The following is a 27,702-nucleotide window of genomic DNA, read 5'->3' on the forward strand; positions in this document are numbered from 1 at the left end:
GCACCTGTGACTGCATCGCCACACCGGGTTCCTCTTATGACCAGGGCTTCTCTTAACGCGGGCGTCAAGGCGTGATCCACATTCTTTATGTGGGGAAGGTATTACTCGGTGCTAGTGTGATCAACGTGCTCCAGCCTCTTCGCGCCCTCATGTGAGCTTCAGCCTTAGCTGTGACTGCCATCTACTCATCGCGATAACTCTGCCGGCCAAGTCTGTGGCTCTCGTACACCAATACCAACATCACCAGATCACTTACTCAATAGACTAGTGTGTAGCTGTGTGATCAACACGATTGCTTCGCGTGGTCCGGGTAACTGCCTTGAATGGCAGCCTTAGACAGCCTTGCCGCAGACGCCACGGGTACCTAGGTACAATGAGAACGAACAAGACACCCGCAGCACTGCCCCGATACCGACCCAATGTATGAGCAATATCCTAGACTGAAGGAGTCGGTGTGTGAAGAATCGCGCGCGTGCAATGTATGGCATGAATTACCGCCATGCGAACCGTCAGCCGCCGCCCTGTTGGGGTCTGCGCCTCAACCTTGTGGATCCCAGGCGCCAAACATCCAGGCAGCGTCAATGGAGCGCAAATAAAGAGGACAAAGCGATGCGCATTGTGAAGTATCTGCCCCATCATTCCAGTCACAGTTTCGTATCACAAACAACATCTGAGTCGATTGCGTTGCCAACAGCATCCGTGTGCGATTCCGTTTGCATCGTTCTACGACTGCCCCGAGACCCCAGACATACCGGCCTCAAGGGTCCAAGCTATGTCATTGGCCCGGTATGACTAGACCCCACCAAAAAGCATAAGAACCACGGAACTGACTTGCATTTCCAGCTTCCACACTTTCCATCAGCCTTCTTCATACACCCCTACAGCCCGAGCAGCTACTTTCCCTACAAATTCAGGAGTTTTCGCCGCCAAAAACCGACTGCAGCAGTTGACAAGCCAGTTAACGAAGAGCTCAATCATGTCCGAGATGCCCGAGAAGTCCCAAGATAAGAACGAGGCTACCAACAGCGAGTCGACTGAGGAAATCAAGCCTGAACTATCGTTTACGGGAGGAGAAAAGATTGGGAAGGCCCAACTTCCAGAGTTGCCATCACCGCCGCCAGAAGAACACAAGGAATTTACACACTGTACCCCTAAGTACTCGACTCCAGGTTTTAATGCCGTGGATCCGCCTCCATACCGCAAATTCAACGTCTTCACCGCTGGTAGTATAGAGATGGGTAAAGCGGTCGAGTGGCAGTCGCTCATGGCACAGCTACTTTCGCACCTGCCCATCACTGTGTGCGATCCACGACGACCAGAACATGATTGGGACAAAGCCAAAGCTTTCGTTCCAGATCAGAATAAACTTACAGGAATGCAAGCACAAATCGACTGGGAACTGGACGCGTTAGAACAAGTAGACGTCATCTGCTTCTTCTTCGATGTCGACACCAACAGCCCAGTCTCTCTGCTCGAGTTGGGTCTGTGGGCTCATTCCAAAAAGGTGGTGGTTTGCTGTGACGACCGGTACCATAAACATCCCAACGTTAAGCTTACGTGTGAGAGATATGGGGTCCCGTTAACCAGTTCGTTCAAAGACCTGGCGGAAAAGGTCGAAAAGATGCTGGTGGACAAGGGCATGAAACTTGACAGCAAGGGCAACTTGATCGGAGATAATGTTCATAAGCGCAAGCCGAAGCCGCATCAGACGTCGGAAGCGCAGCTTGAGGCGGACAAGGCTGCGTTGCACAAGCAGGTCGATGAGCTCAAGGCGATGCTGGCGACACAGTCGAAGATGTGATCAAGGTGAGCTGTATGGGCTCTGGTTTGACTGGCGTTGGTGGAGTTTCTGTCTATTCAATAATAACCAGCGTGGGGGGGATGTCTCAATTACTGGTACAGCCCTGCTTTGGCTATATCACATGTCTCTCATTTATACATATCTCTCATTTACACATGTCTCTATACCCAGACTTTCTTACCCAATGGCTTTTTTACCTTATCAGAATAGACGAATAACTGATGCCCCCTCCGGCTCAGGTCAAACCCTCCGCTTCACTGGGTTGATGATTTCCCTCTATGTGCCATCCCTAACAGATATTTCACATCGTGGCATCTATGTGATGTTGGACTTTTCGTAATATGTGCTCGTCAAAGCATTGTAATGCTCACCGAATGTATGTCTCCCCCAGCAGGCTCGAAAGGAAGACTTAGACAACATCCCATCCTTACTCTTTCCAAGTCTCTTCTCGGTTCGGAATATGCCCTGACCATCTTTCCTACTACCTTTCCCAAAAGGAGTAGTAGCGTTGCGTGCACGCCACATCTCCTTCGGGTGTCTGCAAGAAAGAATGGGTGCGAGCCATGTTGGCCGTGGTTGTCAGATACGCCGAATGACAAGACCAGGCGTGGCAGATCTCCCTGTGACCTAGACAGTCGAGTATCCACCGTACGCAACCAACTCGCAGCCCTGCAGCCTTGAAGACGGCATAAGAGCCAGAGAGGCGGACAGTCGACATGGTCATGCGTCATCTTGATGACACTGTCGATACCATAATGACCAACCTCCCTGACAACTCTCATCATTTTAGTCTCCCTGAACACTGATATCCCACTCATCACCCAACCTCAACCTCAAACCCAACTCTAACCCATAAACTACACCCCACACACCCAACCAACACCTCCTTCTCGCCCCTCTCCTCCGCATCCTCCAACTCTTCTTCTAAAATACTGAAACCCTTGTCTGCACCACACCGACAGCCTCGCGTCCACATCGTCTGCCCTTCTGCCCCTTCTCCTCCTTGCGCACCCATAGAAGCAGATGTATCCACACCATCCCCCTCCCACATCTCAAAATCCCCCAAATCAAGCATTTCAAGCCCTAATATAAAATCACTCGACAACTGCACTTCCCCCCTCGCACCCTCCTTCCCTGTCCCTCTCTCCTTGCCCATCGTCAGCCCATCGCCATGGCGCAGGAACCAATTATCGTATTCGGATTTTGAGGTTGCATTCGCGAGGGTCGTGTAGGCTTCTTTGACGTCGTCGACTGTGTATGCGGGTTTCGTCTTCGTCTGCGTTGCGGTCGCGGTCGTGGTTGTGGCGGCGACGGCGCTCGCTTTATCTGGATGCGCGGCTAGCAGGGCGAGTTTGTACGCTCGGCGGAGCTCTGCTGGGCTGGTTTGCTGTTTTGAGGTCCAGTCTGGCGCGGGCAGTTGCAGGATGTGGTAGTAGTTTTTGGTGTAGGCCATGGTTTTCTGACTTTGCGCGGCGATTTGTGGTTTAGATGGGTCGTCGTGCGGAGGGTAGCAATAGGCCTCTAGGGAATGAAATTCTTTGCAGGGAATTATGAGCGCCGCTCGCCCTTGGAGGGCTGGTTCGGAACTTTTGCCATACGCGACGCGACATGAGAAACGGAAAAGTTGGGCGGGGAGGTCGCTCGGCTCCAAGTGGTGGGGCGGTTCATCCCACGGGGTCTGGCACATGGAAAAGGACCGATCAGAGTCCAGATCGACAACATATATGCACGTTGCAGTGAGTCAGAATGGACGCGCCTCAAGGTTCAAGTGATATCACGGCATAAGAGTGCAAGATTGAAGTAGCGATTCCTTTGGCTAGCTAAGAGTGCAGTATGATGACATTAAGCCCTCCAGAGCTTTGCGTACTGCTCTACCGGCCATCGAAACTGATGTCCTGACTCCCAGAATCACCAAGAGGATGTCAAACATCTCTGTCGGCATAGGATCGAGGTGTTTATGTGCTGCCAAAACGAAAACATGGGGGAATTGAGGGTAGCATCCGACGTACCGAACGCAGCCCTATCTCGCCGGTAGCAGCCCAAGACTCTCATGAGGAAGAGCTCAGAAGTACTAGAGTCGTGTGCGGAACGCGACCCCAGCACACTGCGTGCTCGATGGGACAGCGCCGGCAATAGGAGAGTAAAGGGAAATACATTCAGTCATGGGGAATTCGACCGTACCGAACCGCTTGCTGCCAAAGCCAATTTTTGAAATCACACAGAACACGTACAACTCCGTAGGACACTCGCTGCCGGCCTCCTTCGTCTATTCGAGAACAGATGACGACGGCTGAGGATACACAAGGTCGAGAGAGGGAGAGTGTGCTTAAGCGGCGGGGGCAGGGGCGGCAGCAGGAGGCTGCTCCTCGGCCTTGGGCTCGGATGCAGCGGGTGCGTCCTCAGTGGTCTTGGCCTCCTCCTTGGGTGCGTCGGTAGTGGCGGCGGCCTCGCCCTCGTTGCCGTCTGATGACGTCCAGAGAGTGAGGTTGTCACGGAGGAGCTGCATGATGAGGGTGCTGTCGCGGTAGGACTCCTCAGACAGAGAGTCGAGCTCAGCGATGGCGTCGTCGAAGGCCTGCTTGGCAAGGTGGCAAGCACGGTCCGGTGAGTTCAAGATCTCGTAGTAGAAGACCGAGAAGTTCAGCGCAAGGCCGAGACGGATGGGGTGGGTGGGTGTGAGCTCAGTCTGGGCGACATCGGTGGCCGTCTGTGTTGCGGGATTAGATGATTTCATGTTGCTGGGTAGCCATTGCGTCATACCTTGTAAGCCTCGTGTGCAGCGGTCGCAGCGACCTTGCGCTTCTCGCCGGAAGCGAATTCGGCAAGGTAGCGGTGGTAGTCGCCCTTCCTGTGCCGGTGTTAGCCCTGTTTGCAATGAAAACAGCGGAGAAAGCGGTGTGGACGCACATCTTGTGGTAGAAGACCTTGGACTCGCCAGACTCGGCCTTGGGGATGAGGGAGTCGTCGAGGACGTTGAGGACATCCTGGCAGACCTGCTCAAGCTCGGTCTCGATCTTCTGGCGGTAGTCGCGGATGGTGCCGACGTGCTTCTCAGAGCCCTTGGACTCCTCCTTCTGCTCGATAGACGAAATGATGCGCCACGACGCGCGTCGGGTGCCGACAACGTTCTTGTAGGCGACAGACAGAAGGTTGCGCTCGTCAACGGTGAGCTCACCGGCGACCTATGCTGCGTTAGCCGGGCGCTGATGGGAGCCTGCGCTGTGGCGGGCGCCTGCTCGTTTAGGAGCGGATGCGGTCGAGCATACCTTGGCGACTTCCTGCGAAACAATCAGCATGTGAGTTGGGGTGAGCAGCGACGGGCGAGCAAACTGACCTTCATGTAGGTAACCATCTCTGCACGACTGTTAGCTTGCGCGGCCAGCGGAGGGAGCGCGCGGAGACTTACCATCGTAACGCTCAGCCTGTTCGCACAGCCGGGCGAGGAAAGTCTTGCTATTGCGACGTCAATTACTGGCGGGCGCTGTCTCGGGCAGCTGTCTCGTACCTCTCACGCTGCGGACGGTTAGCCTGCGTTGCTTGCTTGGGGATTATCGGGGCTCAGAGGGGCATCCCGCCGGGGACAGTAGCGGGGGAATGGGGCAGAATCAGCACGACGTACCTCAGTCGCCATTGTGATGGTTGAGTTGGGGGGGTTTGTGGTAGTCGGGGGACTGTGGGGGGTGGTGCAGGTGCGTATGGAAGGATAGACGGTGGGCGGAGTTGTTGAGGTGTTTGTGTGGATCAACGGGCAGAAGAGGATCGAAGTTGTTTTGAGGAAGCGAGCGTCTGCCCTAAGAACGACCCGTGCACAGACGCTGAGCGAACAACACCACCTCGACTGCGCCTTCCCCCAATTGGCGCCTGCGCTGCCCTTCACATGATCTGCTGCCCCGTTTGCGCGCTGGCACACACCCTCTGCCATCTCCAAACCCTCAGTCTCAAAGCGCCCCATCGCCCTGCTGTTGCGCCGCCATGTACGCCTATCTTGGTGCAAGCTGGCAATGAGGGGTACATGGGCACGTGAGCAGCTCCAGGGTCTGTCCTTTCACCGGCCCCTTCAGGCTTCAGGACTACCAGGCGCCGGGCCTGGCTCGCGACACGTGCTATGGCACCGTCCTGCCCTCATCTTACGCCAGACGGCCTGTAACGTCGTCGAGCAGCCGTCGAGCCGTCACACCAGTCGGGCTCTGAAGCGCGGCCGCCAGCAAGAGGCTGATTCCTAGACTGCCGTCCCATGTCCAGGTGGGGGCCAATCAGTGCCGCTTGGAAACAGCTAGAAAACCTGGCCGCAAGCTGTTGCGCTGCGACGTCTCTGCGCCATGATTCGTGTGACGTTGCGGTGAAGTACCACGACCACGGCCAAATGCCAGAGCGTTAGCCTCCCGTGTCACATGTGGCTGATCTGAGGCGCCAGGCCGGCTAGGCGACCTGGCGTCTGTATCCACATGGCCTCATAGGCGGGCTGCAGCCCTCTCAATATCAGCGCGCAGCTCGTGAATTTGCCTGAATACCAAGGCAGCCGTTTGTATTCAGTGCTCGACACGGACAACGTTGTTCCCGCGTGCTTGCATATGCACGCCACACTATCTTATCTAAAACCAACCATGGCCGTCTCGGCACCATCTCGTCGTGCACGGAGCTCTTGATCCGTTGCAGCCGTAAACTGCATTGACAGGCACTGTTGCACATATATGGTGCGGCGCAGAAACATGGCCGTGTGCACTTGCGCTCTGTGGCTTCTGAGGCTGTCCGCGTCTGACCCAACATATCTCCATACAAGCAGTCACATCGTGCCTCACATTAACAACCGCCAGACACCCAACATCAGCGCCGCCGTACCCGTACACACACCCATGAGCCACTGCAGCGTGGAGAACTTGACCGCCTCGAGCCTCTCCCGCAGCTGCGCCGTCTCCTGCTCGATCCTCGTCTCGGTCTCCTTCAGCTTGAGCTCCTGCACGTTTGCCTCCTCCCTTATGCGTCCCTTCTCCAGGTTCAAGTCTAGCCGTACTGACGCCTGTGTCCGTTGTATCTCGTCCCGCAAGCGCGAGTTCAGCTTTGCGAGCTCGTTTGTGAGGCGCTCGTGCGATGCGCGCGTCAGACTCGATTCAGTCGAGTCGGCCGTCATGAGTTCGGAGCGGAGTTTGGCAAAGTCGACTTTCTGCGTGTAGGTGGCTTTCTCCTGGTCTTCGCGGAGGACCATGGTGCGCGTGAGGTTTTGTATGCTGTACCTGTCAATTGCAGATCTTGAGTAGTCGTGTCTAGACTGACCTCTCCTCAATTACATCGCTGAGAACCCTCATCATGCCCTCGGCTTGCTCTTCTGTGAACCCCTCCTCCTTCAGTCGCTGCACAAACTTGAGCGTGTCGAAGTGATGGTCCTTGGATTGCCGTGCAGTCGCGCTGAAGTTGCGCCGTAGCTCCAGGGCAGACGCATAGCCGCTTGCATATTGTGGTGATGTTTTTGGCCACTGGATTGTTGTTCGGGATAATGGCTTCGGAAAGGCAGCGCGACGTTCGGAAGCTACACTGCATCTATGCCGACTTTGTTCCAGTACGCCCAGCGCAGCCGGCCGTGACACCCGCGCGGGCCATGATAGTTGCGGCAGGAGAAATCGCGGTATCGCCGTCGCCTGTATCGCAGGAACTGTCATTGTGTGGGTGGTGTAGTTTCTGTCCTGTCTCGCCGTCGAGAATTCAAAGGCCGCGGGTAGCCAAGCCCTGCACATGTCATTGCCGAATTCGGCAAACCATTCCACCTCCCAGCGCCCTGCAGAGCTGTCAGCGGAGGGGACTGTCTCAATCACTTAATCGCAGTGGCTCGATCGATCTGGAAAACATGCGTGGAAAGGCCTTTATTGTTGCTTGATATCATATTGAAAGAGTTCGCCCAAACATACATCCCAGAAAGCATATACAACGCTTGCTATGCATTTCGCCTTTGGAACAGAAGAAAACAAAAATGTCGGCCGTCCGTCTATCTGCCATACTCCAGACTGGGAACAATGACAGGCCCGTACTTCATCGGCGCACTGTATCCGCCATCGTTCTGCACCATGAAATCAACCGCCAAACTCAACTTGCCACTGCCATGTCCAGGGACAGCCTGACCAAACGTCCCGTTGACGATCTCCGGATCGTAAATGACACAAGCGACGTAGTTTCGTCGACCCATCAGCCTCTTGTGTTCTCGAGGTTGTCCGTTCACGTCTTGCGTGAAAATCTCCATCATGTCTTCCTTCGTGTCGCTGGGTTGGTTATTGCTGCGGTGTCCGTTCTGTGGTACGTAGAGAGCACGGTTGTTGTGAAGGAGTCGCAGCACATAGCTTCCAGGCGGCCCATTTACCACTGACGATGAGATGATCTGGTACATTGTCTTGTGATCTTGGGGTCTCGATGGGTCATGGACGAGGCCAGCGCCGCAGCAGTCGACCGCTCCAGAGAAGAACGTCATTCGTAGCGACTTGTTGTGTGCGATGCCTTGGAGTGTTCGTATCAAGTAGGTTCGTTCGAGATCCTTCAACATGTTAACAGATACTTTGACGGTAGATGGGCATCACCAACCTTGGAATCGTGCGTCCATTGGTCTCTCAGCTCATCAAGCAAATCGATCTCGCCAAAGGGACTCAGAACTCCGCTCATCAGACCTGACTTGCCAATAGCTTTCTTGACAGAGTTGAAGCCATCGCCGACCACACTCTTAGCACCGACGACACCAGCGACTCCAGCTGTCACCTTTCCAAGCATGTTGAATGTACCCGTGACAGCCTTTTTGCCAGTAGCCATGGAGTGAGCAAGATGCTCAACTGACTCCAGGCGAGGGTACACAATGGGAACAGGAACCATCCAAATGCAGTGCTGAACGCTCGGCGGTAATGTCGCAACCTTCGGGAAGATACCTTGATATGTCGGTCCTGCCATTACCTGATGCGGGTTGCGCTCAGAGCGACAATCGGGGCCAACGACTGTGACGCATGGGCCCAGATACTTGATGAAATGCCAGCCTGTGCCCGTTATAGTGAAAAGGTCCATGTCGTTGTTGACGTTTCGGAGAATCTCTAATGTTGTGTGGTGCTGGAAGAGCAGATACATCTCAATACCCAGTCTTCCAATGTTCTTGAACATGTTCGAGAACTGCATGTATTCAGGGTATGATCCGAAACCATCAAATCTGGGTAATGTTAGGGTTGCTTGCTGTTTTACACACGGATTGGACTTACATGTCATGGTCATCGAGAGCAAGAATGTGAGGTATCTGTGCAAATGCCTCTCGCAAGTGTGGCTGGTCGAAGTGACTTGTGTAGTAGTGGAAGTATGCATGACACACATCTTCTTCATGCTTTGCAGTCCATGGCGCGTTCTTTCGGGCCTCTTTACCACTTGTCGCGGTCCATTGCTTGAGCAAAGGAAGTTCTTTCCATAGCCGGTCGGCGTATATTTGACCACCCAATCCAAGTTGTACGTGGAAACCGCCACACTCGGCATTCTTCTGTAGGATATCCTTCCACATCAGGCCTACACCACCAAGCCTCGCTCTCTCGTTAGCGTTGACGTTCAGCGCGAAGTCATTGCCAGAGTGAGCAATAAAGCGCCAGCTGGTCTCATTTCGGCCTGCGACCAGAAACTCGAAGCGAGTGCAGCCCAGGTGCGAGGTGATGGCATAAGTCCATTTTGCAGCGTGCTCATCTTCCATTCTCAGATCAATGTCGTATCGGTAAAAGATCCACGTCTGATGTGTATAGATGGGATTGGCCTTCAGTTGTCGCGGATTTGGTGACAGATCCGCACTCTGATGGATGTGAATAGTCGGCGGATGAGGAGTGTTTGTGATGAGCAGTATCGAACCTAGCCATAGACCTCGCTCAATGTCCATGTTAGTGTATCTGAGATACGGTCCAAAGTACACGCCGTTAGTTGGAGCAACCTTGTATTGGTCTACACCAGCAACTGGAGGCGGTCCAGTGAAGCCGGTAGTAGTTGGTGTCGCAAGCGGCGCCATGCCGAAGTCTCCTGGGAAAGTGGCCGTCTGTGGAGCAAAGCCAGGCGATGCGATGGGGGCCTTGCCAAACGACGGGGACGCCAGAGGACCGCCAACAAATGTGCCGGTAGGAGACATAGGCTCATTCAGATTGAGAGGTGTTGGGCCTTTGGGGAACTCCCACTGTGTAGATTGAGTTGGAAGATGGATGTAGTAATACTGGCCAGAACTAGGGTCCAGATGTGCTATCCAGCCTTCAGGAAGCGGTGGAGGAGAGGCCGGCCCGGGTCCTGGAGCTGGACTTGGTGTGTGTGCGGGTTGGGTGGTTTGTATTTGAGGAGGGAACTGGTTCTGCGTCGGCGTTGGTGCGATGACCGCCGCAGGTTGTGATGGTCCAGCTTGTGGACGCGGGTCATTTGCGAATGCCGGATGGCCTTGGTTAGGGTCTGAGAAACCAGCTCCTTGGGCAGCTGGCTGCTGTCCCTTTTCGTTGGGATAGCTGTGGGCTTGGCCTGTTGGCGGGGTTGTTATACTCGAATAGGCTGGAGGGGGTTCCTCGTTCAAGTTCATCCGTCCCATCTCGTGGTTCAGCGGGTGTTCTGGAGGTACGTTCACGTTGGTAGGAGGCGGCGAAAAGCGAGTGTTCGGTGCCTGCGGAAGAGGGCCTTGTGGGGGAGTGCTCGAGGGAGGCACTTGATCCATGCCCTGGTATACGGCCGGTGGACCATGTGGATTGCCTCCAGGCTGCTCGGTCGGCGTCCATGGTCTCCTCGCCGGCTGTTGGCTCGGCTGTGGTGTTGAGAGACCCGGCCTGGGCTGCTGATTGGCATATATCTGGTTGCGCTGAGCAGCTGCCGCATTCTGGGCACTCTGCGCTTGGAGGTTGGTGAGCGTAGAGGTTCCTGCAATGCCAGCTGCGGCAAAGCGCGCTTCTATGCCACCGCCAGAGGGAGGTATGATGGGCGTCTCCGGGGGCGGAGGTGAGCCTCTCTGTGCCCTCACTGTTGACGTCGATGCGGTGGAGCTCATGCGGTTGACGTCCATGGGCGTAGGCACCTTGAGCACCGGCTCATTCTGGTTAGGGCCTGTGTATACGACTGGCGCAGCGGGCGCAGCCGGGGCCGCACTGGGGCCAGCAGCGGGCGGGGGAAAGTACTGCTGGTGGTACTCGGGGTATGGGTTGCTGGCGCCCACGTCTTCGCTGCCCTTCCTCTGCGGTGCCTTCTGGAACAAGCCCTCCTTGTCGGGCGCCTCTGGGCCTGGCGAGTCGGGGAGCGGCTTCGGGGCTGTCCCTCTGCGCTCGGCCAGCCTCGAGGGCTGGATGGAGCCGTCTGGATTCCGCGCGCCATAGCCGCTTATCGTGGGTCGGTTTGGGTCGTTGGCGTCGAAGCGGGCGCGCTGGCTGGGCGAGGTGGGACTCGGTCCTGTCGCATTGGAGCCTCGCCGCGGTCCGTCTGCGCCCTCAGGGGGTGTTGCTGTCCGCGCGCGGCGCTCCCTCTCGCTGAGCGGCGTGTATCTGCCTGTGCTGAGCGTGGGCGGGCGGTCGCTGTCGGGGTAGGGCAGAGGGGCGTTGGGCGGGCTCGTGGGCGGCGCGGGGAACGAGGGCATGGGAGGAGGGCGCGAGAAGGCGGGCTGGCTCGAGCTGCCCGCCGAGTCTGTTCGTGGCGGCGGGCTCTTGCCATCGCGGCCCTTCTGTATCCTCAGGGGCCCGACGGTGGGAATGATGGGCGTGTCTGGGTTGCTGTTGTTGTCGTATCGCAGGAACAGCTCCTCGTCCGGGCGGCCCTGCTTGCGGCCGTCCATGGTGGGCGAGTGCAGGAGATGCGCTGCGGTGTCGTTGCAGCAGCGGTGCCTGGATCGCCGGCGATGGCAGGCGGCGACTTATTTTTGGCTACGGGTGCGGATAGCTCGACGTGCGCAGGGCAACACGGTGGTGTGGATGGCTGCGCGGGGTGGGGTAGTCGCTCGAGGCTCGATATGACGCTGCCGGGCGACGGGGTGCATCAACTGTACATGAACATGCCACGCGCTGGGCCCTCAGGTTTTATGCAGTCTCTACGCGATGCTGCTGACTTACGTAGCCTTTCTACCATGGCCCTCCAAGAGTTGGGCTGCAGCGGGTCTCGCCATACTGACCTCCTGGGCTGAGGAGGCCCTCTGACATGTGATTGGACTGCTCGACTTTACGCGCTGCGACCGAATTTGCGGCCGCTCCTGATCACACTTGGCGGCGCATACGAGCAGCATCCTGTACCTGGTGTGGCACACACTACCATCTGCTTCCAGCAAATCAAATCACCCATCCCCGAAGCCATCTGTGGCTGGTAAACCACGATCTCCCACCCAAGGCGGGCCGCGCAGTGCAGCGGGCCGACAACTCTGTGAGCATCCGCGAGCTTCGGCTTGTCAACACCAACGCGGCAAATCGGCTTCAACATCCCAGTCATTAGTGCCTGTCGTGCAAGCGACTATCAAGAAATATCAACGACGAATACGAAAATGAAGGTAAGCATACTGTCAACATCGACACAAGGGACCAGCGACCACGCAGCTATAATAATGTACTGTATTTGAGATGATAAGAATACGAAACAACTACGAGATCTATCAAACTTTTAACCAAGGAATTACCTCCATACGCGCTTCTTCCCTCTCGCCTATTACACGCAAAAAATCTTTCTATAAAGCACAACGCTCCACTAGAATATTTACATATCCATAAGAGCCGCTGCACCAGACTCGCTGCACACGTAGACAACATCGTGGCTGTCGCTGAAGCCGTTGAAGCGAGTAGCAGAGCACTTGGTGTACGCGCCCATCTCCTCAAAGTAGAGCCAGTCACCCACGTCGAGTAGCTCGGGGAAGGTGCACGACGACGAGACGACGTCGATACCATCGCATGTCGGACCCCAGATGGAGTACTCGACTTGAGACGGCGTGTCGTAGCCAGAGCGACGGACGTCGTACAGAATATCGTTGCCGTTCTTCAGCACACGCGGCACGGGGTGCTGGTGATCGAAGATGATGCTCGAGAAGTTGCCGTAGACACCGTCGTTGAGGTACAGCATGTACGACGTGGTGCCGAGAGTAGCATCGGCAACGGTACGGCGAGCGATGACATGGCACGCAATGGTGAACGCTGTGGAGACATAGTAGCGTCCCGGTTCCCCAATGACGCGGATGTGGGGCGGGAAGTACTCGTCCAAGGCAGTAGACAGCACTGCGGCCATGGGCTCGAAGGTAGCATCGCCCGTAAAGCCGCCGCCGACGTCAAGGGTGTGCATGTTGAAGCCAAGTGCAGCCGCCTGGTCAAAGACGAAGCGGGCGTCCTGCACAGCCTTGATGAAGGCCTTGGGGTCGGATGCGCCGGAGCCAACGTGGAACGCGACGCCAACGACGTTGAGCTCCAGCTTCTTCGCCAGCTCCAAGAGCTCTGCAGTGGTGTCCAAGGCGGCACCAAACTTCTGGCTGAGACGGCACAAGCTGGCCGAGTCATCAGTCAAGATGCGCAGGTACAGCTCGGCGTCCGGGAAGAGCTGCTTGGTCTTGTAGAGCTCGTCGGCATTGTCGAATGTCATCTGCTTGACGCCAGACTGAGCGGCGTAGCGCACGTAAGACTTGGTCTTGCAGGGCTGCGCGTAGATGATGCGAGAGGGGTCGACGCCCAACTTGAGCACACTCTCAATCTCGTTCTTGGAGGCACAGTCGAAGCCGAGGCCCAGTGCGGTCATGAGACGCAGCACTTGGGGGTCGGGGTTGCACTTGACGGCTGCGACGTGTTAGTGGCAAGTCTACGTGGTGTGGTGTGCGGTGACTTACCATAGTGCGGCTTGACGCGGCCTAGGTTCTTCTTCCAGCGCAAATGCTGGCGGTAGACCTCGCCCAGGTCGGCGACGAAGAAGGCCTCCTCCTCGCCGACGCTGCAGGTATCAGGATCAATAGCCTCGACACGGCTCTTGAGAGCGTGCGCAATCAACTGCTTGGATTTCCAGGCGCCATGATTGTCCACACTACCAGCGGAATAGTTGTTGAGTGACTGGATGTCTTTCAACGGGAATTGGTATTCTTCGGTAGTCGTGATAGCAGAAGGTGCCATGCCCTTGACGATGGGTCTGGATAGAGGGTTGGTTAATTAGGGTATTCGCCGGTCGTGGTGCCGCGTTAAGGTGGCTTGAAGGGTGCGAAGCCGAGGCTAGGTGTTGGGCGAGGTCTGGCCGCTTCCTCTGCGAGAGGAAGAACCGCTGATGGCGTCCTATGCGGCAGCTGAAGTTCGGGCTGCTCGAGTGTCTGGGTAGGGGACAAAAAGAAAAGGCGTTCGAGTTCGGTCTTAGATGGCGACAAGACGCGGAGGGGGGATGTTGTTGAAGACGTGAGGTGCTGGGCGCGCAGAGACAACTTGGGCGTTGAGCAGGAGCAGGGCCGAAGCCGTAGTGGGACGGGAGCCTTTGACGCGACCAAAGGCTGTCGGAAGGGGGTGGTGGGCTGGAGTGAAGGCGCAGACGGACGCTTTATAGGGCGCGGTGTCTGGCGGGCGGTGAATATGGGGAGCGGGTGAGGTGTAGGAGAAAGGGAGGCGATGGCGGGGAGCTGGAGTGACAATTTTCGCGCATTCGGTTGTGGTGCTGGAGTCTTGGACCGAACATTACTTAACATCCCTGCGCCGTCCAGGACCTGCAGCCACTAGCATTTCATTCTGACATCACCGGGGCTCGTGCATGGACGCCGACGGTGCCTGATCGGCTCGATGGTACGCATGCGAGGCTGAGCCACCGCTGGAGCTCGAAATCGCGCATGTCAGGTATGCCCGACGCGGCTTTTGGGCAACCGTCGCGCGCTCAACATGCCAAGGTCATTAAACGCGCATGGTACTTCTACCAACAGGGCACAGTAGTTGCGGTGAGTGCAGTGATATTTATTCTCTGATTGGGTGGAGTCGTAGCTATATGCCGGCTCATGCAGTATGTACTCAAAACAGGAACAACGCCATACCCTTCCCTACCCAGATGCCGCTGTGTGAATGCAAAAGGCGCAACATGTGAATGCTACTTGATTATGGTAAATAGTAACCCCGCAAGCCAAAACCTACTCCCTTCTCACGCGCGCTGCATCACGATTGGTACCGGATCATAATGGGTACGTCGGAGAGGTCCACGCCGTACTGGTGCTGGAAGGCCAGCGACTTCAGCGAGGCGTTGCTGTGGTGCGATCGCGTGCCCGCGCTGCCTCCGATGCCCGCCCCATGTTCGTAGTTGTAGTCCAAACCCCCACTAAAGCGATCCCACCTAGAGATGTTGTTGGAACCCTTGACTTCTTTGCGAGGAGTCATTTCGAGGGGACTTTCGCATGGACTTTCGACTGGGCTCGCATTGTTGGACGCGTCGTTTGGATCCGAGTACAGGTCCAGGTTGACATCCGAGTACAGGCGGTCTCCCAGCGTCCTACGGCGCTGGTGCCAGACCTGAGACTGCCTTGGCGAGATCACACCTTGAGGAGGCTGTTGCGGAGGCGCGCCATATCTGATCACCGGAGGAGACCCTCTCGGACTGCGAGGCCTGGGGCTGGGAGCAGCCCTGGGTCCTTGAGGCTTACCAGCCTGTGGGACGCTAAGCCTGGCCGTGTTGATGGATGGCACAGGTGGGACGTCGACGCTTTGTGGGCGAAGTTTCGACGCTGTAGCCTCACCAGTTTCTTTCTTCAAGTTATGGAGGCTTTTCCGGCGCTGTTGAGGGGGCATGTCCCGTCGAGTAACGGATAGGTCCCTGCTGTGTAGGCGCGCAAACTCTGCAGCAGATTTGCTGTCCATGGTCACCATCGACTTCGACCGAGGCAAAGAAGCGCCTAGTTGATGTGGGTGGGTTGGAGAAACAACACGCTGTCTAGGGGTGTCGGACATGGCGATGTCGTACGGAGAGGTGCCAAGGGACGAGGTGATGGTACCAAGATGAACCACATCAAGTGCGGCCTGCTCAGGCTCTTGCTCGGGCTGACTCTGTGCAGGTGCAGACTTCCTTCGGAAGAAGGACAAGCTCCTGCGACGACCGTGAGCAGGGGGTGTGGGTGCACGCTCAGCCTCCAATTCAGCGAGTGGCTTGAACTCAGTCTGCTCCGGAGCAGAAGCCTCCATGGTGGAATCGTCCGCAGAAACGTGCTCTTTTGTCGGGTAGGTGTGCGTCAAGCAATCCATTCCCGGAGAGCTCGACACGCGTCGCTCAAACTTGGCTCGCAACCTGGTTGGGACCTCAGGAATCGTTCCCTCTGGGATTGGCTGGCATGACTGAACAACAGGATGCTCAGCCTGGGACGGCCGCTTCTTGTGAAATCGCTTTTGCTGTTTCGACGAAGCACTGTCAAACGATGCCCTTGAACCGATGGATCGGGATGTTATTGGCGAATGTACACACTCAGACGTCGATGATCTTGTAGAAGAGCTAGTAGACGGGACCGGACTGTTCAGCGCTGGCAGGTATCGCGCCTTCTGCACATTGACTGACAGCGATTGCTTGGATCTGCCACTCTCGGCTGAGCCATCCGAATCGCTCGTGGTGTTCGGCGACTCCACGAATTGGCGGTTCTGTTTCACAAGAATTGAACGGCGAGTCTCGCGTCCCTGGCTTACCTCAACCATTTGAGGCGAGTCGTTGCACCGATGACACAGAATGGTGGTGGCGTTTTCCGTCGGCTCTTGACCGACTATCCGTAGACTGCCAGCGGATGAGTAGCCAGAATCGGTCGTACGTGGTGCTGGCCGCTGAGAAGCTTTGCTCTTTGGCTTGTTGGAGGTGGGCGCGATCGATGGGGACGAAGGTGCTGAGATCTCGATTTCAAGCTGAGGCTTGGGCTCTGGTAAGGTAGGAGAAGGCTCCGGCTGTTTGGACTCAATTGTCTCCTCGGACGCAAGAAACGGGCTTAATGGGATATCGTCCTGGTAGCTCTGGGCGAACTGCGCTGCGCCTTTCTTGCCCTGAGGCGTGAGCCGCAGAAACTTTGGGGATTCAGCTTCAGTGTTGTGTTGCGGCTCAGACGTGTACGCCATCATAACGACCGGGGTCTCCAATTCGTACGGAGTGGCTACTTCGTTGGCTTCCAGCTCATACAATGAAGAAGTCGTTGGAACAGCGGCTGACTTGCTCCTTGTGTGAGCTCTCTGGCGTGTTGACTTCATCGTCAACGGACTGGAGGCATACTCTGTTGCTTCGAAATAGTCCTCCTCTTCAGTCTTGCGCAACTCTAAAGTCTCTGAACTGGGAACAGGCGATGCCGCACCGTTTGTGACAACGAGAGTTCCTGGCTGTAGGTTCCCTAGATGCGCATAATCCAGGTCCGATGGGGTGTGGGCTCGCGTTGTGTTGTTATCGCGAGGTTCATCAGACAAGCGAAGAGCTGCTTGAGGGCTCAAATGCGCCTTCGCCTTTGACTTTTGCTGCCACTTTGCCTCTTCCTCAGGGCTGAGCTTCGGCGCTTTCCATGAATTCCATGTCCTGCGGCGTCCCTCGATGGGAGAGTGCCGTGTGCCTACACCAGGTGTCTGGACCAGGGACTGACGGCGTGTGAGCGAAGAAGAAGATCGATCAACTAGCGAAGTTCTTCGGCTAGGAGGTGCCTCAGCTACCGGCTGGGGAGGCTCCTCAGGTGATTCGAGGACTTCTTGCAGCGCCGCAAGATCTTCTGGTGTGCCATTCTTCTTGACTTGTTGTAAGAGCCGAATTGCCTGAGCAACGTCCACGTGTGAAACAGAAGCCAAAGACAGCTTGGAGTCAGCTAGGCCAGCAAGCTGGGCTGCCGAGCTGTGCTTGCTCCGGAAACACGACAAAGAGTTGGTTCGGGAATTGGCTCTTGAGTTTGTTCGCGAGTTCGATCTCGAACCAACTGTCGATGCGCGACCACGCGTCTTTGTGACCTCCCCTAACCCATCATCCTCGTGTGTCCATGTGGTGGGGTCGAACTCGCTAGCAATAGGTGAGAGCAGTGCATCTTTGATTTGTTGGCGTCCTTCGGGGGTGAGGTCTGCCGATCTCGATGTTGTGGGTTGCGGGGAGTCGAGCTTCCCCGCCGCGCTCGCGGAGTTGGTGTTGGTCTTCGGTTTGGACAGTTTGTTGTGGTTCTCGGTACTGGGTTGGTTACCCATGTTGAAGGTGCTAGTGGGGTTGGAGAGCGGCGGCGCTCAAAACTATTGGCAATGATGCATTGGGATTGCAGTAGCTAAAGAGAGAGTTAATTGCAGTATGTGAATGCCAGGCAGGATGGGAGGTTGACTGCGTACCCTTATAGTGTCCTCGGAGCTGCAGCGTTATCAGTACGGAGGCTGGTATGCGAACATGAAAGCATAGTCCGGCGGTACACTAGAACTGGCGGACCAAGTGGAGGGATATTGAGGAACAATAAGTAATATGTCCCCGCGAGAACGGGCGTCTAGCGTTGCCGGCTACAAGTGTCAAGGACGCCAGACATGGAACTGCGAGCGGTGCACGTCGCAGGCAAAGATTGAGCTGGTCTACGTGACAACAAACTTGGAAGAAGGTCGATATGAAACCGGACAATGCAGGCTGCATCGAGGATGGGAGTAATCTGCCAATCAAGATTGCTGCACGCACGAGCGCCGGGACCAATCAAGGCGGGGGGTCGTGATGCATGCGCAACGCGAAGGCTGGATCCCAGATGCTTTTTGCCGTATCGGTGAACTAACGGCTGATCGGACCTCTGCAAGCCTCAAACCATGGCAAAGTGCAAATTCCACATGCACAAGTCGTGCCATGGCTGTGAAAGATCCACACCAGGAAAAGCTAGGCGAGCTGGTTTGTTGTGGCCGTGCCGACATACGCGTCTCGCAACATAAAGCGTGGCGGTGCTCCTAGCAAGCACAGTGGCTGGCCGTGTCGCCATCCCAGATGTCTTTTGCCGTAGTTCCCTGGTCTTCGCCTTGGTCCATGCATGCAGCATGCATGAACAGTTCGCGCGGTACTCCTCGCTTTCCTTTTTCTCTCAACTCTTGTAGCGGATACTTGAACCTGACGATCGCAGCTTGAGTAGACAGTGGATTATCTCCGATCAGCAGTCCGTCTTTGTTTCCATGTCGCGTCGTGATTGTCCTAGGGTTCTGGCTACGCGCGTTATCATCCCCGCCACGTATTCTCAGGACACATAGTCACCGCTACTCCTGCAACCGTCCAAGAAATGACTGGCAGCAATTTTCCAGGAATAAAGGACTGCAGTAAGTAGGCTGATCAGGTGGCAGGTCCGACGCGCGACATACGCGACGCAATTGCGCGCACCTACCCCGGGTTCTGGATAAAAGCCCGAATGCATCGACTGGTCTCGAAACCATATCGCAGGCTGCTATGCACTTGCACCAGCAACAGGCCACACTGGAGTTCGGGAGTAGTTTTGTAAAACTATCAAGGCCGGAGCACTGAAGGCCTGGATGTCGCGCACCACTAGCAACGCGCTCCACCTCACGACGGAGTGACAGCCATATCAGGCCGCGCAATACTGCCGAGCATCGCAAGTCACATGGACCTCACAATGTCGGGTTTCTCGCTGCGACAACAGCCTGGTCATCGGACGTGTCATCGTAGTGCTGACGCTGAAACTCTGCGTTGCGTTTGAGCGAGATCGAGCTCTGCGACGCCTGGCCTGAATCTCGATGGCAAGGTTGTTGAGGCAGATTCGATGCGCCAGCCGCACAAACATGGCGTTAGTCCTATCGCGACTCTGCAGCAGCCACACCCGCAGAGGCTCGTCGCCGCATCATCATCAGTAAGCCTTCCAGGGTTGACGTGAGATTTCGTCCGCAGGTGTTGGGAAGCATTCACGATCTTCACTCCGCGCAATCGAAGAGTCTGCGCCTTGCTGGTGACGTCCAGGACTGCGATCGAATCGGAGGCGGCGGGATCTTACGCAAGCCGGCTTAGTCGTGGAGCCGTGACATCATAGTCGCGTCCTAGCAACAACACCGCTTGTATGAGACTTTCATTGCGCCGCGGACTGTCCTGCCATCATATCTGCTTTTGGTCCCCTCTCTTCTTCTTAGGCCTGCTCCCTGCTGCTGATCGCGTCCTCGTGTCTTTCCTGCTTCACTTCCCTCACTTCACCCTCTGGTCGCGTGCCGTGTTACCCTATCCGCACACTCCCGTCGCAGGCGCGTTGGATACCCCTTGGAGTCGCAACAGGACCCATCGCTGTTCTACCCACAAATCTCAGCAGACCGTCGAGGGACATCAGCCAGCATGTTGGGGCTCTCGTATTGGGTCGTCCCCATCTTCTCCGCAGTAGTATGGACTGCTATGCTCATCACCATGCTGGTGTACTGGGCTGCCACCGGCAAACCGCACTACGTGACGATGAGCGAAGGGCAAAACATCCCTTACATTTCTGGTGAGTTATGCAATATGGCACTCAACGATTCATGCAATGCTAACGGCATCCAGATATTGGTGCGGATTACCTCAAAGCCATGTTCATTGCCATGTCCGCCGTCACTGTCGTAACCTTCGATCTCGCCTTCATTTTCGAGCGCTGGTTGCGACACACCAACAAACTTGCGCCAAACACGTCTCACTGGCAGAAGATCTACTCAGGTTGCGCAACCGTCGCCGCCATAGTCGGTGCCGCCGGTCTGATCCTCCTCACCATCTTCGATTGCAAGAACCACAACAGATTGCATAACATCTTTCTTGGTGTATTCATCATTGGCTACATCGTCTCAGCAATCTTCATTTGCTGGGAGTACCAGCGCCTAGGCATACACTACCGCGAGCACTCCATCCTCCGAATCTCCTTCTGGATCAAACTCTTCTTCATCATCACAGAAGTGTGCCTCGCCATCGCCTTTGCGGTATGCTCCAAGCAGCATATCTATAACGTGGCTGCTGTCCTGGAATGGTGTGTATCCTTCATCTACTGCTTCTACGTCTTCAGCTTCTTCATCGACTTCCTACCTGCCACGCGCACCAAGAACCACCAGTCCAAGCAGACCGAGATGCAAGTCTTCGAGGAGAGCGGCGAGACCGGACGAACCCACCCCCACCACCACATGGGCGATGGCGCTGCGGATAGCCAGCAATACTACCGGGGTAACTCGCAAATGGCCGTCCCGACAACCAATGGCTACACCAACGGATACACCAACGGCAACTCTCTTACCAATGGCCAGACCAACGGCTATGTATCACACACCGGAAATGGCTACCCTATGCCCGCCCAGGACCCATCCCCACTACCCTCGCGCAACTTCTAATTTCTCTATGTATACCCCTTTTGTACATATTCAGTTTGTTTTGTTTTGAGCTTTTGGCATTAACATATACCACTGGCGTTTTGATTATCTAAGTTGCACCGCATAGTTACGATTTGGGAATGAGCACGCATAAGAGTTGTCTGGATGGGGAATGAATGTACTAGTAAATGATATTTAATATGGCTTATAATGGAATGAGATGATATGACAACTAGTCTTCCTGCTACGCACCGAAATATAACAGACCATGAACCACTCAAATCATTCACAACACAGTGTATTAGACTTTGGACATATACCTGCATTGCGAGTATATCCCGTCTTACTTCATCGCGTTGTGCTGTGCTTCTATTCCTGCACGAGCACATTCAACGAAGCACCAAGTGAATATGCCTTACTTGACACCAAAAGGTAAACTGGCCTTTGAGGCGAGTGTAAGTGTGTTACTGATCATAGGCATTTTTACAGACTCGAAGGTTTTTGAATCGAAATGATAACAGGACAGAAACTCGCTCATCGAATACTTAGGCAGCCTTACCTTGATCTTCTTGCTTAAAGCTATGTGGAATATCAAGTATATAGACTTATTGGTGTAGAAGGTGAGGAAGAAAAATACCAGTAAACCACAATCAGTTCGTTTTTAAATAATGTAGTGCTCTAGGTGAGTAGCTTAGACACAATATTTACAAACCAGTACAAGTCAATGTATTGTCAACAAGTTCTGCAAGATACTCGATTTGTACGGTCGTATGAATTATTTACGTATCTGTCGAAACTCCTGGTCGGAGTCCGGCTACATAGCGTAATGTACTGAAACCATGAATTACATACTTTCATCATGAAGATGCCCATTCATGCCTATGCTATGCCCGTAAGATGCCAGTATAAAACGCCAGATACATGCAGCTTCATACTGTCTGATACCGTTATGCCCAACGCGTCTAAACACTACTTATAGTTCCTATCATCCCTACGCCTCTTCTCATACCTCTCCTCATCCTCGTACTCCCTATCTCTCCTCCGTTTCCTGCGATCATCCGAGTCACGACTGCGACTACGGTCCCGCCTATCGCTCTTGCGCTTCGAGTCTCGACTCCTGCTACGGTACCGATCGCGGCGCTTTTCCTTTCGGTCGTCGGGGCTACGGCTACGTTCTCTTCGCTTCTCGCGCCTGCGCTCGCTATCATAGTCGTCGTCTCGGGTTCGCTCTCTCCGCTTGTCTCTGCGGCGGTCGCTGTCGTAGTAGTCGTCCTTGTCTCTTCGGCGGTCTTTGTCTTTCCTCCGTTCGCTGTCATAGTCGTCGTCGCGTCGGCGGTCGCGGTCGCGGTCATCTCGTTTTTCTTTGCGCTTCTCGCGCCTTCGCTCGTCTTCTTCGCTGTCGTCGCCGTATTTGCTCTTGCTTCGCGATGGCTTCTCGTCTGGGAGCAAGCTCTGAGCCTCTAGTTTGGCCTTTAGCTCCTCTTCTGTGATCATCTCACCGGTGACCTTGTTCCGCAGCGTAACGGGGTTGTAGCTCTGCGCGACCTTTTTCCCTTTGCCTTTGCCACCACCCCATTCCCCTAGCTCAACGCCTATTGCAGCGTCTTCCTTTGCGCCTATGCCAAGAAGCGCTGGTCGCCGTTTGACTTCTTTCGGTTTCGCAGCAGGTCCGTTCTTGCCTATTGCATCGCCGTCCTTCCAACCCATACCACGTAGGAGCGCCGCGCCGAAGCCTTCAATCGGGGTAGCTTCGTATGCTTCGAGGGTGGGCGCGTCGGGCGCATTGTTGAGATCGTTTAAGAGTGCGTCCTCTTCTGATTGTACAGGAATCACGAGATCGTTGTCCGTGGATTTGCCGCTGATCAGCGCGTCGAGTGCCTTCTTCTCGAGCCGCTGCTCTTCCGTGAGATTGTCTTGCTCCACCTCCATCGGCTCCGCGGCTTCCGCTTCCGCAGCTCCATTTTCATGCGCTTCGTCTTTCTTGATGATCGTAAGGCCATATTGCACCTTCGGCTCCTCCATCTTGCTCTCATCGACCGTGACATTTTGCGCTTGCTGATGGGGTGCTTTCGCTAGTTGTTTCCGCCGTGCCTCTGCTCGCCAATCGCGGTTGGGTAAAGCTGGAATGATGCGCGGTCCCTCCTTCTCTTTTTTCCCGTTGGCATCGACCGCGCCGCCCTCTGCTGCGTCCCATCCCGTGATCTCCTGTTGCGTATTCGAATCGTCTGGTTCGTCGTCACCGAGCAAAAGCTTGGTCTTTTTGGTGTCTTTCTGTGCGGGAGAAGATTTCAGCCCTGGCTTCATCTTCAGTGCCCCCAGCGACATCTTGAAGCCGCCCGGCTTGGGGGCGGCCATGGTGAATAGATCCTGCGTGGAGGCGCGTGCGCGGTGCTTTGTGTTGTGCTTTCGCAACCGCTAGAGAAAGATGTGCAGAGTTTGGGAGGTTGCGATGCAGCTTCGGGAGCGAAAGGTGTGGAGGTGTTGTGGTGTTTGTGAATGTGCTGTCGTAGGAAATGTTCACTCAGAAATCCAAAGTTCGCGCGACGACCGATGATGTAGTCTTGGCACTAGGCCCCAGCCACACGGGATCAGCTCCTGACCAAACTCACCTGTCAAGCAATGCTTGATAGTTAAAATGTACTTATAAGAACATCTGTTGCGAAAGCACCCTTGCGCGATCAGATTCGAGCGACTAAAGCATTGACGCAAACACGTGCTCCATAGTTTCACAGAGTGTACCTGCATTCACTTCTGGAGTTATTTCATTGTCCATACTTCGCAACTACAAATACATATAGTACACCACACCTAACTCTCATCCCTCGCTCGGCAGTGGGGGAAACAACACACCCTTGTGCGCTGCACCCAACTCTACCAACGGAGTTCCGTAGTCTATATCTGCGCCAGGCTTGCAGTATTCAAAGGTTCTTCGATCTTGCTGTACGCCCAGCTGGTCAAGTAGCATACGTGCTTTGTTCGGCATGTATGGCTGTAAAAGGATACCGGTGATTCGAAGTGCTTCAGCGGCAAGATAAATGATCTTGTCGACATCCTCGCCAGGCTCTCCTGGGCCAAAGGTCAAGACCTTGTCCCAGGGTTGCGACATTTGAAAGAAAGCGTTTGACTTAGTCAAGTTAGTAGGATGGCAGAAAGAAGAGTCTGCAGACTTACCCCTCGGACAAACTCTGCAATTTGTGACACGGCTTTACGCGGATCGTAGGCATCAAAATATGCATCTACTTGCGAGGCGATGGTAGCAAGAGAATTATTCCGGAACTTGGAACCTGGTCCTTCCGCCCACTCCTCCGCTGGCCACCCACCAACACGTTCGACTGCGCCACGGACACTCCATTTCTTGCCTCGTGTAACACGGGAAGCCAGGTTGCCAAGTTGCTGGTTCAAGAACTTGTTGTACAAACCAATGATGCGGAAATTGTCATAGCTCGCATCATCTTGTATACCACCCTCGCGAGCCATGTAAAAGCGCATAACATCCGGACCGAACCGATCAAGGGCGTGAAAAGGATCGACAACCCTGCCAGTAGATTTGGACATTTTGGACCCTCCAAGAGTCCAGTGAGCGTGTGTCAGAATCTTCTTAGGCAGTGGAAGTCCAAGAGCCATAAGGAAGGCGGGCCAGTAAATGCAGTGGAATCGCACAATGTCCTTACCGATGACATGACAGTCCGCGGGCCAGCCTCCTGCTTGTTCGCGGCCCGGTGTCCACGGGTATCCGGCCTTGGTCGCATAGTTCATAAGCGCGTCGAGCCATACGTAGATGGTCTGCGAGTCGTCTCCGGGAACTCGAATGCCCCATGTTAGTCGTTCATACGGTCGAGACACAGACAGGTCCTCCAGTCCTGATTCGACCGCTTGCACAACCTCCTTCATGCGGTGCTCTGGGGTTATCCATTCGGGGTTGTTCTTGAAGAACTCGAGCAACTTATCCTGGAATGCCGAGAGCCGGAAGTGATAGTTGACTTCTGAAGACCACTCTACTTCACTGCCAGTCTCAATCGACGTCTGTAGCCTGGTCAGATCGATCGACAGTGCCGCCCCAGCAAAATCTTACCATCATCTTCCTCCCTGTGGGTGGGTCAAGATATGGCTGTACGGCAGACTGTGGGTAGAAGCATTCGTCGGTGACTGAATACCATCCCTCATGCTTCTGCTCGTATATGAGGCCCTTCTCTTGTAGCAGGAACTGTCCGCCATCAGCTACATGGCTTTCCACCGTTTGAATTCAAGTTCTCGTACCCATGCATACTCGACAGCTTCCTTGTGTTCTCTATCCGTCGTCCGTACGAAGTGATCGTTCGTGATCTCGGCTTTGACTGCAAGTTCCTCGTACAGGTAAGCAACGATGGCGGGGGCTCGTTATGCGTGCATGCGTACTCTGAAGATCTCGGCACCCTTATCGCAGAACAGTTTCGGGTCAATGCCTGCTTTTGCAGCTGCTCTCTGAACCTGTCACAGATTTAGTGCAATACTATCACATTGCCAGGTAAACCACCTTTAGGCCATGTTCATCTGTTCCGGTGCATAGCAACGCCTTTTCTCCTTTGAGTTCATGCCACCGCTTTATGACGTCCGTGAGGACCATGGTATACAGGTGGCCGACATGCGGGGCAGCATTGACATAGAATATTGGCGTGGTGATGTAGTAGGGCTTCTCCGACGTTTGGGTGGTAATGTGTCGGCGGCTTCGTCCGCTACCAGCCTGCAAAGACGAGCAAATCCATGCTGACCGCCGCCTCGACAAGCTCGAAAGCACCGTTCTGAACGCAGGCGCCGTGGACCTGGCTATTCTCGCATGCATACTTTCATGGGCGTCTCACAGTGATTCGCGACGATTTCCCGCGGCAACTTTTGGCGCGGTGCCACGTGCGACGCTAGCTTAATCAGCTCCTTATCGACCAGGCGGCTGCTCAGACAACCCAACACACACCACGACGTGTTCCTGGCGCTCGAGTCCTTCGCATTCATATCACCAGCTGAAACCGGCGACTTCGAAAGAGCTCATGGAGTGAAAACGTTCGTATTCAGAGGGCGCATCGAGCCTGGCTGACGATTCCCCTGACAGTAATCCCATCAGTCTTGCGTTGCCAATAGACTCACAAGCCCAACAGGAACCGTTCGCGATTCAAAGGATTCAGACTAGGGGTGTCCTTCCCACGTGGCACATGGTGCACGGCAAGGAGCATTCATGCAGGTGTTTCTTTTCCATCGAAATATGTCGTCAGACGCCCCCAAGCGCACCCTGCATGCGAGCGACACTTGCATAATCATCTTGCCGACAATGCTATATTCTCCACCTCTCAGCGTATCTACCGTTTACGGATGGTTGAACCGCTGCTGTTGCAGGACAACGGCTCTTTCGGAAGCCCTCGCAGAGTCACTTGCATCATGGTCCTCCTACGTCAACACTGGGCGAGCCCATTGTCGTACAGATCACAGGTTGCGATCGATCCAAAATCATTGGTGGACCTGAAGTCTCTTTCTCTCGATCTCAAAGATGATTTCATTCTCGACATGCGCTAATGTGCGTAATATTGCTCGACCACACCTCCATGAAAGCTACTCCACTTTTGAGCCGCCTCCTTAACGCCGATACCTCAATCCTGAGTCGTTTACTCGTGAACCTTCCAGAAGGCGTTCTTTGATCCAGTAAAATCAATCTTTCATAATGTGGCGCGTCATTGTGCTGATATCGAGTGCACGCGAGCCGTGCCAAGCCTCTTTTTTCTATTGAAGCTATTCAGACCCAAAAGAGGTAATCACAACACCAGAACTCGTTCGCTTTCAACGTTGTAGTAATCCCTTGTTGCACTTGTCGCAAAGCGTATGCTCGCCGTCTCCCCGCGAAGCTTTGAATCTTCTCGGACCAAGTTATCCGTAATCCATAGCGCCCCCGAAGGCCTGGAAGACCTCTTTGCTCTGGATAACCTTGCTTTGGGGCTTAACCGACCTCCATTCAGAGTGATCCCTTTGAGGGCTTGCCTTCACTTATCGGACTTGGGCGACCCGAAGGTCTATTGAGCAACAATGTGGCCTATTCATGTTCTGGGGTGTCAATAGAGAAAAAGAACGCCTCCGTTAGGTTCTCTCGTGTGATTACATCTCCCTCTCGAACTTAAGTACTCTCCCCAGCACGCACCAATATCTTTCGACATCGTCTGCACCTTCAAGGATCAGCATCAATCATCTGATCAACAGTCGATCCTCTCCAACCTTCACGATACTTTACCACACGATCTATCCAAGTTCGACATCATGAAGATCTCCGCCTTCATCGCCTCCGCCATCCTGTCGGTCACTGTTTACAGTGCCGCCTTGCCAGTTCCTGCCCCCGTCGCTCCACCCGCTGCTGAGGGAACGAGATGGCCCGTTTGGGGGCGTGATGCTGAAGCCGCTCCCGTCGCTGCACCCGCTGCTGAGGGAACGAGAAAGCCCGTTTGGGGACGCAACGCTGAAGCAGCACCCGCTGAAGCAACGCATAAGCCCGTCTGGGGACGCAACGCTGAAGCAGCACCCGCTCCTAGCCCACAGAAGCATAAGCCCGTCTGGGGACGCGCTCCTGAAGCTGGGAAGTGGGTGTATCCCGGAACGAAGCCCGTTTGGGGACGCGACGCTGAAGCAGCACCCGCTCCTGGCCCACCGAAGTGGGTGTATCCCGGAACGAAGCCCGTCTGGGGACGCAACGCTGAAGCA

The 27,702-nt window shown here is 55.0% G+C and overlaps 8 protein-coding genes across 8 annotated transcripts; 1 reads left to right on the top strand and 7 right to left on the bottom strand.

The window, feature by feature from the left end:
• Window positions 1-4,127: 4,127 nt before the first annotated feature.
• J4E88_006499 (uncharacterized protein) lies at window positions 4,128-5,141 on the bottom strand (the record flags this gene model as incomplete). Its single annotated transcript, XM_049400124.1, has 5 exons — window positions 4,128-4,508; window positions 4,562-4,649; window positions 4,709-4,983; window positions 5,068-5,079; window positions 5,136-5,141. The coding sequence occupies 5 exons, from the start codon at window positions 5,139-5,141 to the stop codon at window positions 4,128-4,130; spliced, it is 762 nt and encodes a 253-aa protein (XP_049254435.1).
• Window positions 5,142-6,596: 1,455 nt separating this feature from the next.
• Window positions 6,597-7,455, bottom strand: J4E88_006500 (uncharacterized protein; the record flags this gene model as incomplete). The annotated part of the gene is made up of 3 exons (XM_049400125.1): window positions 6,597-7,026; window positions 7,073-7,272; window positions 7,450-7,455. The coding sequence occupies 3 exons, from the start codon at window positions 7,453-7,455 to the stop codon at window positions 6,597-6,599; spliced, it is 636 nt and encodes a 211-aa protein (XP_049254436.1).
• A 323-nt stretch (window positions 7,456-7,778) lies between these two features.
• J4E88_006501 (uncharacterized protein) lies at window positions 7,779-11,582 on the bottom strand (the record flags this gene model as incomplete). Its single annotated transcript, XM_049400126.1, has 3 exons — window positions 7,779-8,318; window positions 8,366-8,935; window positions 9,129-11,582. 3 exons carry the CDS (start codon window positions 11,580-11,582, stop codon window positions 7,779-7,781), a joined length of 3,564 nt encoding a protein of 1,187 aa, XP_049254437.1.
• Window positions 11,583-12,487: 905 nt separating this feature from the next.
• Window positions 12,488-14,432, bottom strand: SPE1 (Ornithine decarboxylase; the record flags this gene model as incomplete). The annotated part of the gene is made up of 4 exons (XM_049400127.1): window positions 12,488-13,548; window positions 13,599-13,891; window positions 14,285-14,303; window positions 14,426-14,432. The coding sequence occupies 4 exons, from the start codon at window positions 14,430-14,432 to the stop codon at window positions 12,488-12,490; spliced, it is 1,380 nt and encodes a 459-aa protein (XP_049254438.1).
• A 454-nt stretch (window positions 14,433-14,886) lies between these two features.
• J4E88_006503 (uncharacterized protein) lies at window positions 14,887-17,904 on the bottom strand (the record flags this gene model as incomplete). The annotated part of the gene is made up of 2 exons (XM_049400128.1): window positions 14,887-17,783; window positions 17,901-17,904. 2 exons carry the CDS (start codon window positions 17,902-17,904, stop codon window positions 14,887-14,889), a joined length of 2,901 nt encoding a protein of 966 aa, XP_049254439.1.
• A 2,098-nt stretch (window positions 17,905-20,002) lies between these two features.
• On the top strand, window positions 20,003-21,012 carry J4E88_006504 (uncharacterized protein; the record flags this gene model as incomplete). The annotated part of the gene is made up of 2 exons (XM_049400129.1): window positions 20,003-20,150; window positions 20,204-21,012. 2 exons carry the CDS (start codon window positions 20,003-20,005, stop codon window positions 21,010-21,012), a joined length of 957 nt encoding a protein of 318 aa, XP_049254440.1.
• A 948-nt stretch (window positions 21,013-21,960) lies between these two features.
• On the bottom strand, window positions 21,961-23,346 carry J4E88_006505 (uncharacterized protein; the record flags this gene model as incomplete). Its single annotated transcript, XM_049400130.1, has 1 exon — window positions 21,961-23,346. The coding sequence occupies one exon, from the start codon at window positions 23,344-23,346 to the stop codon at window positions 21,961-21,963; it is 1,386 nt and encodes a 461-aa protein (XP_049254441.1).
• A 460-nt stretch (window positions 23,347-23,806) lies between these two features.
• On the bottom strand, window positions 23,807-25,458 carry J4E88_006506 (uncharacterized protein; the record flags this gene model as incomplete). The annotated part of the gene is made up of 5 exons (XM_049400131.1): window positions 23,807-24,115; window positions 24,163-25,014; window positions 25,064-25,195; window positions 25,249-25,335; window positions 25,387-25,458. Coding segments are annotated over 5 exons (1,452 nt in total), but the record flags the coding sequence as incomplete, so codon positions are not given.
• Between the last annotated feature and the right edge of the window lie 2,244 nt (window positions 25,459-27,702).

The sequence above is a fragment of the Alternaria novae-zelandiae genome (assembly GCF_023758075.1).
Source record: "Alternaria novae-zelandiae strain BMP 2774 chromosome Unknown scaffold_12, whole genome shotgun sequence".
NCBI classification, from domain to species: domain Eukaryota; kingdom Fungi; phylum Ascomycota; class Dothideomycetes; order Pleosporales; family Pleosporaceae; genus Alternaria; species Alternaria novae-zelandiae.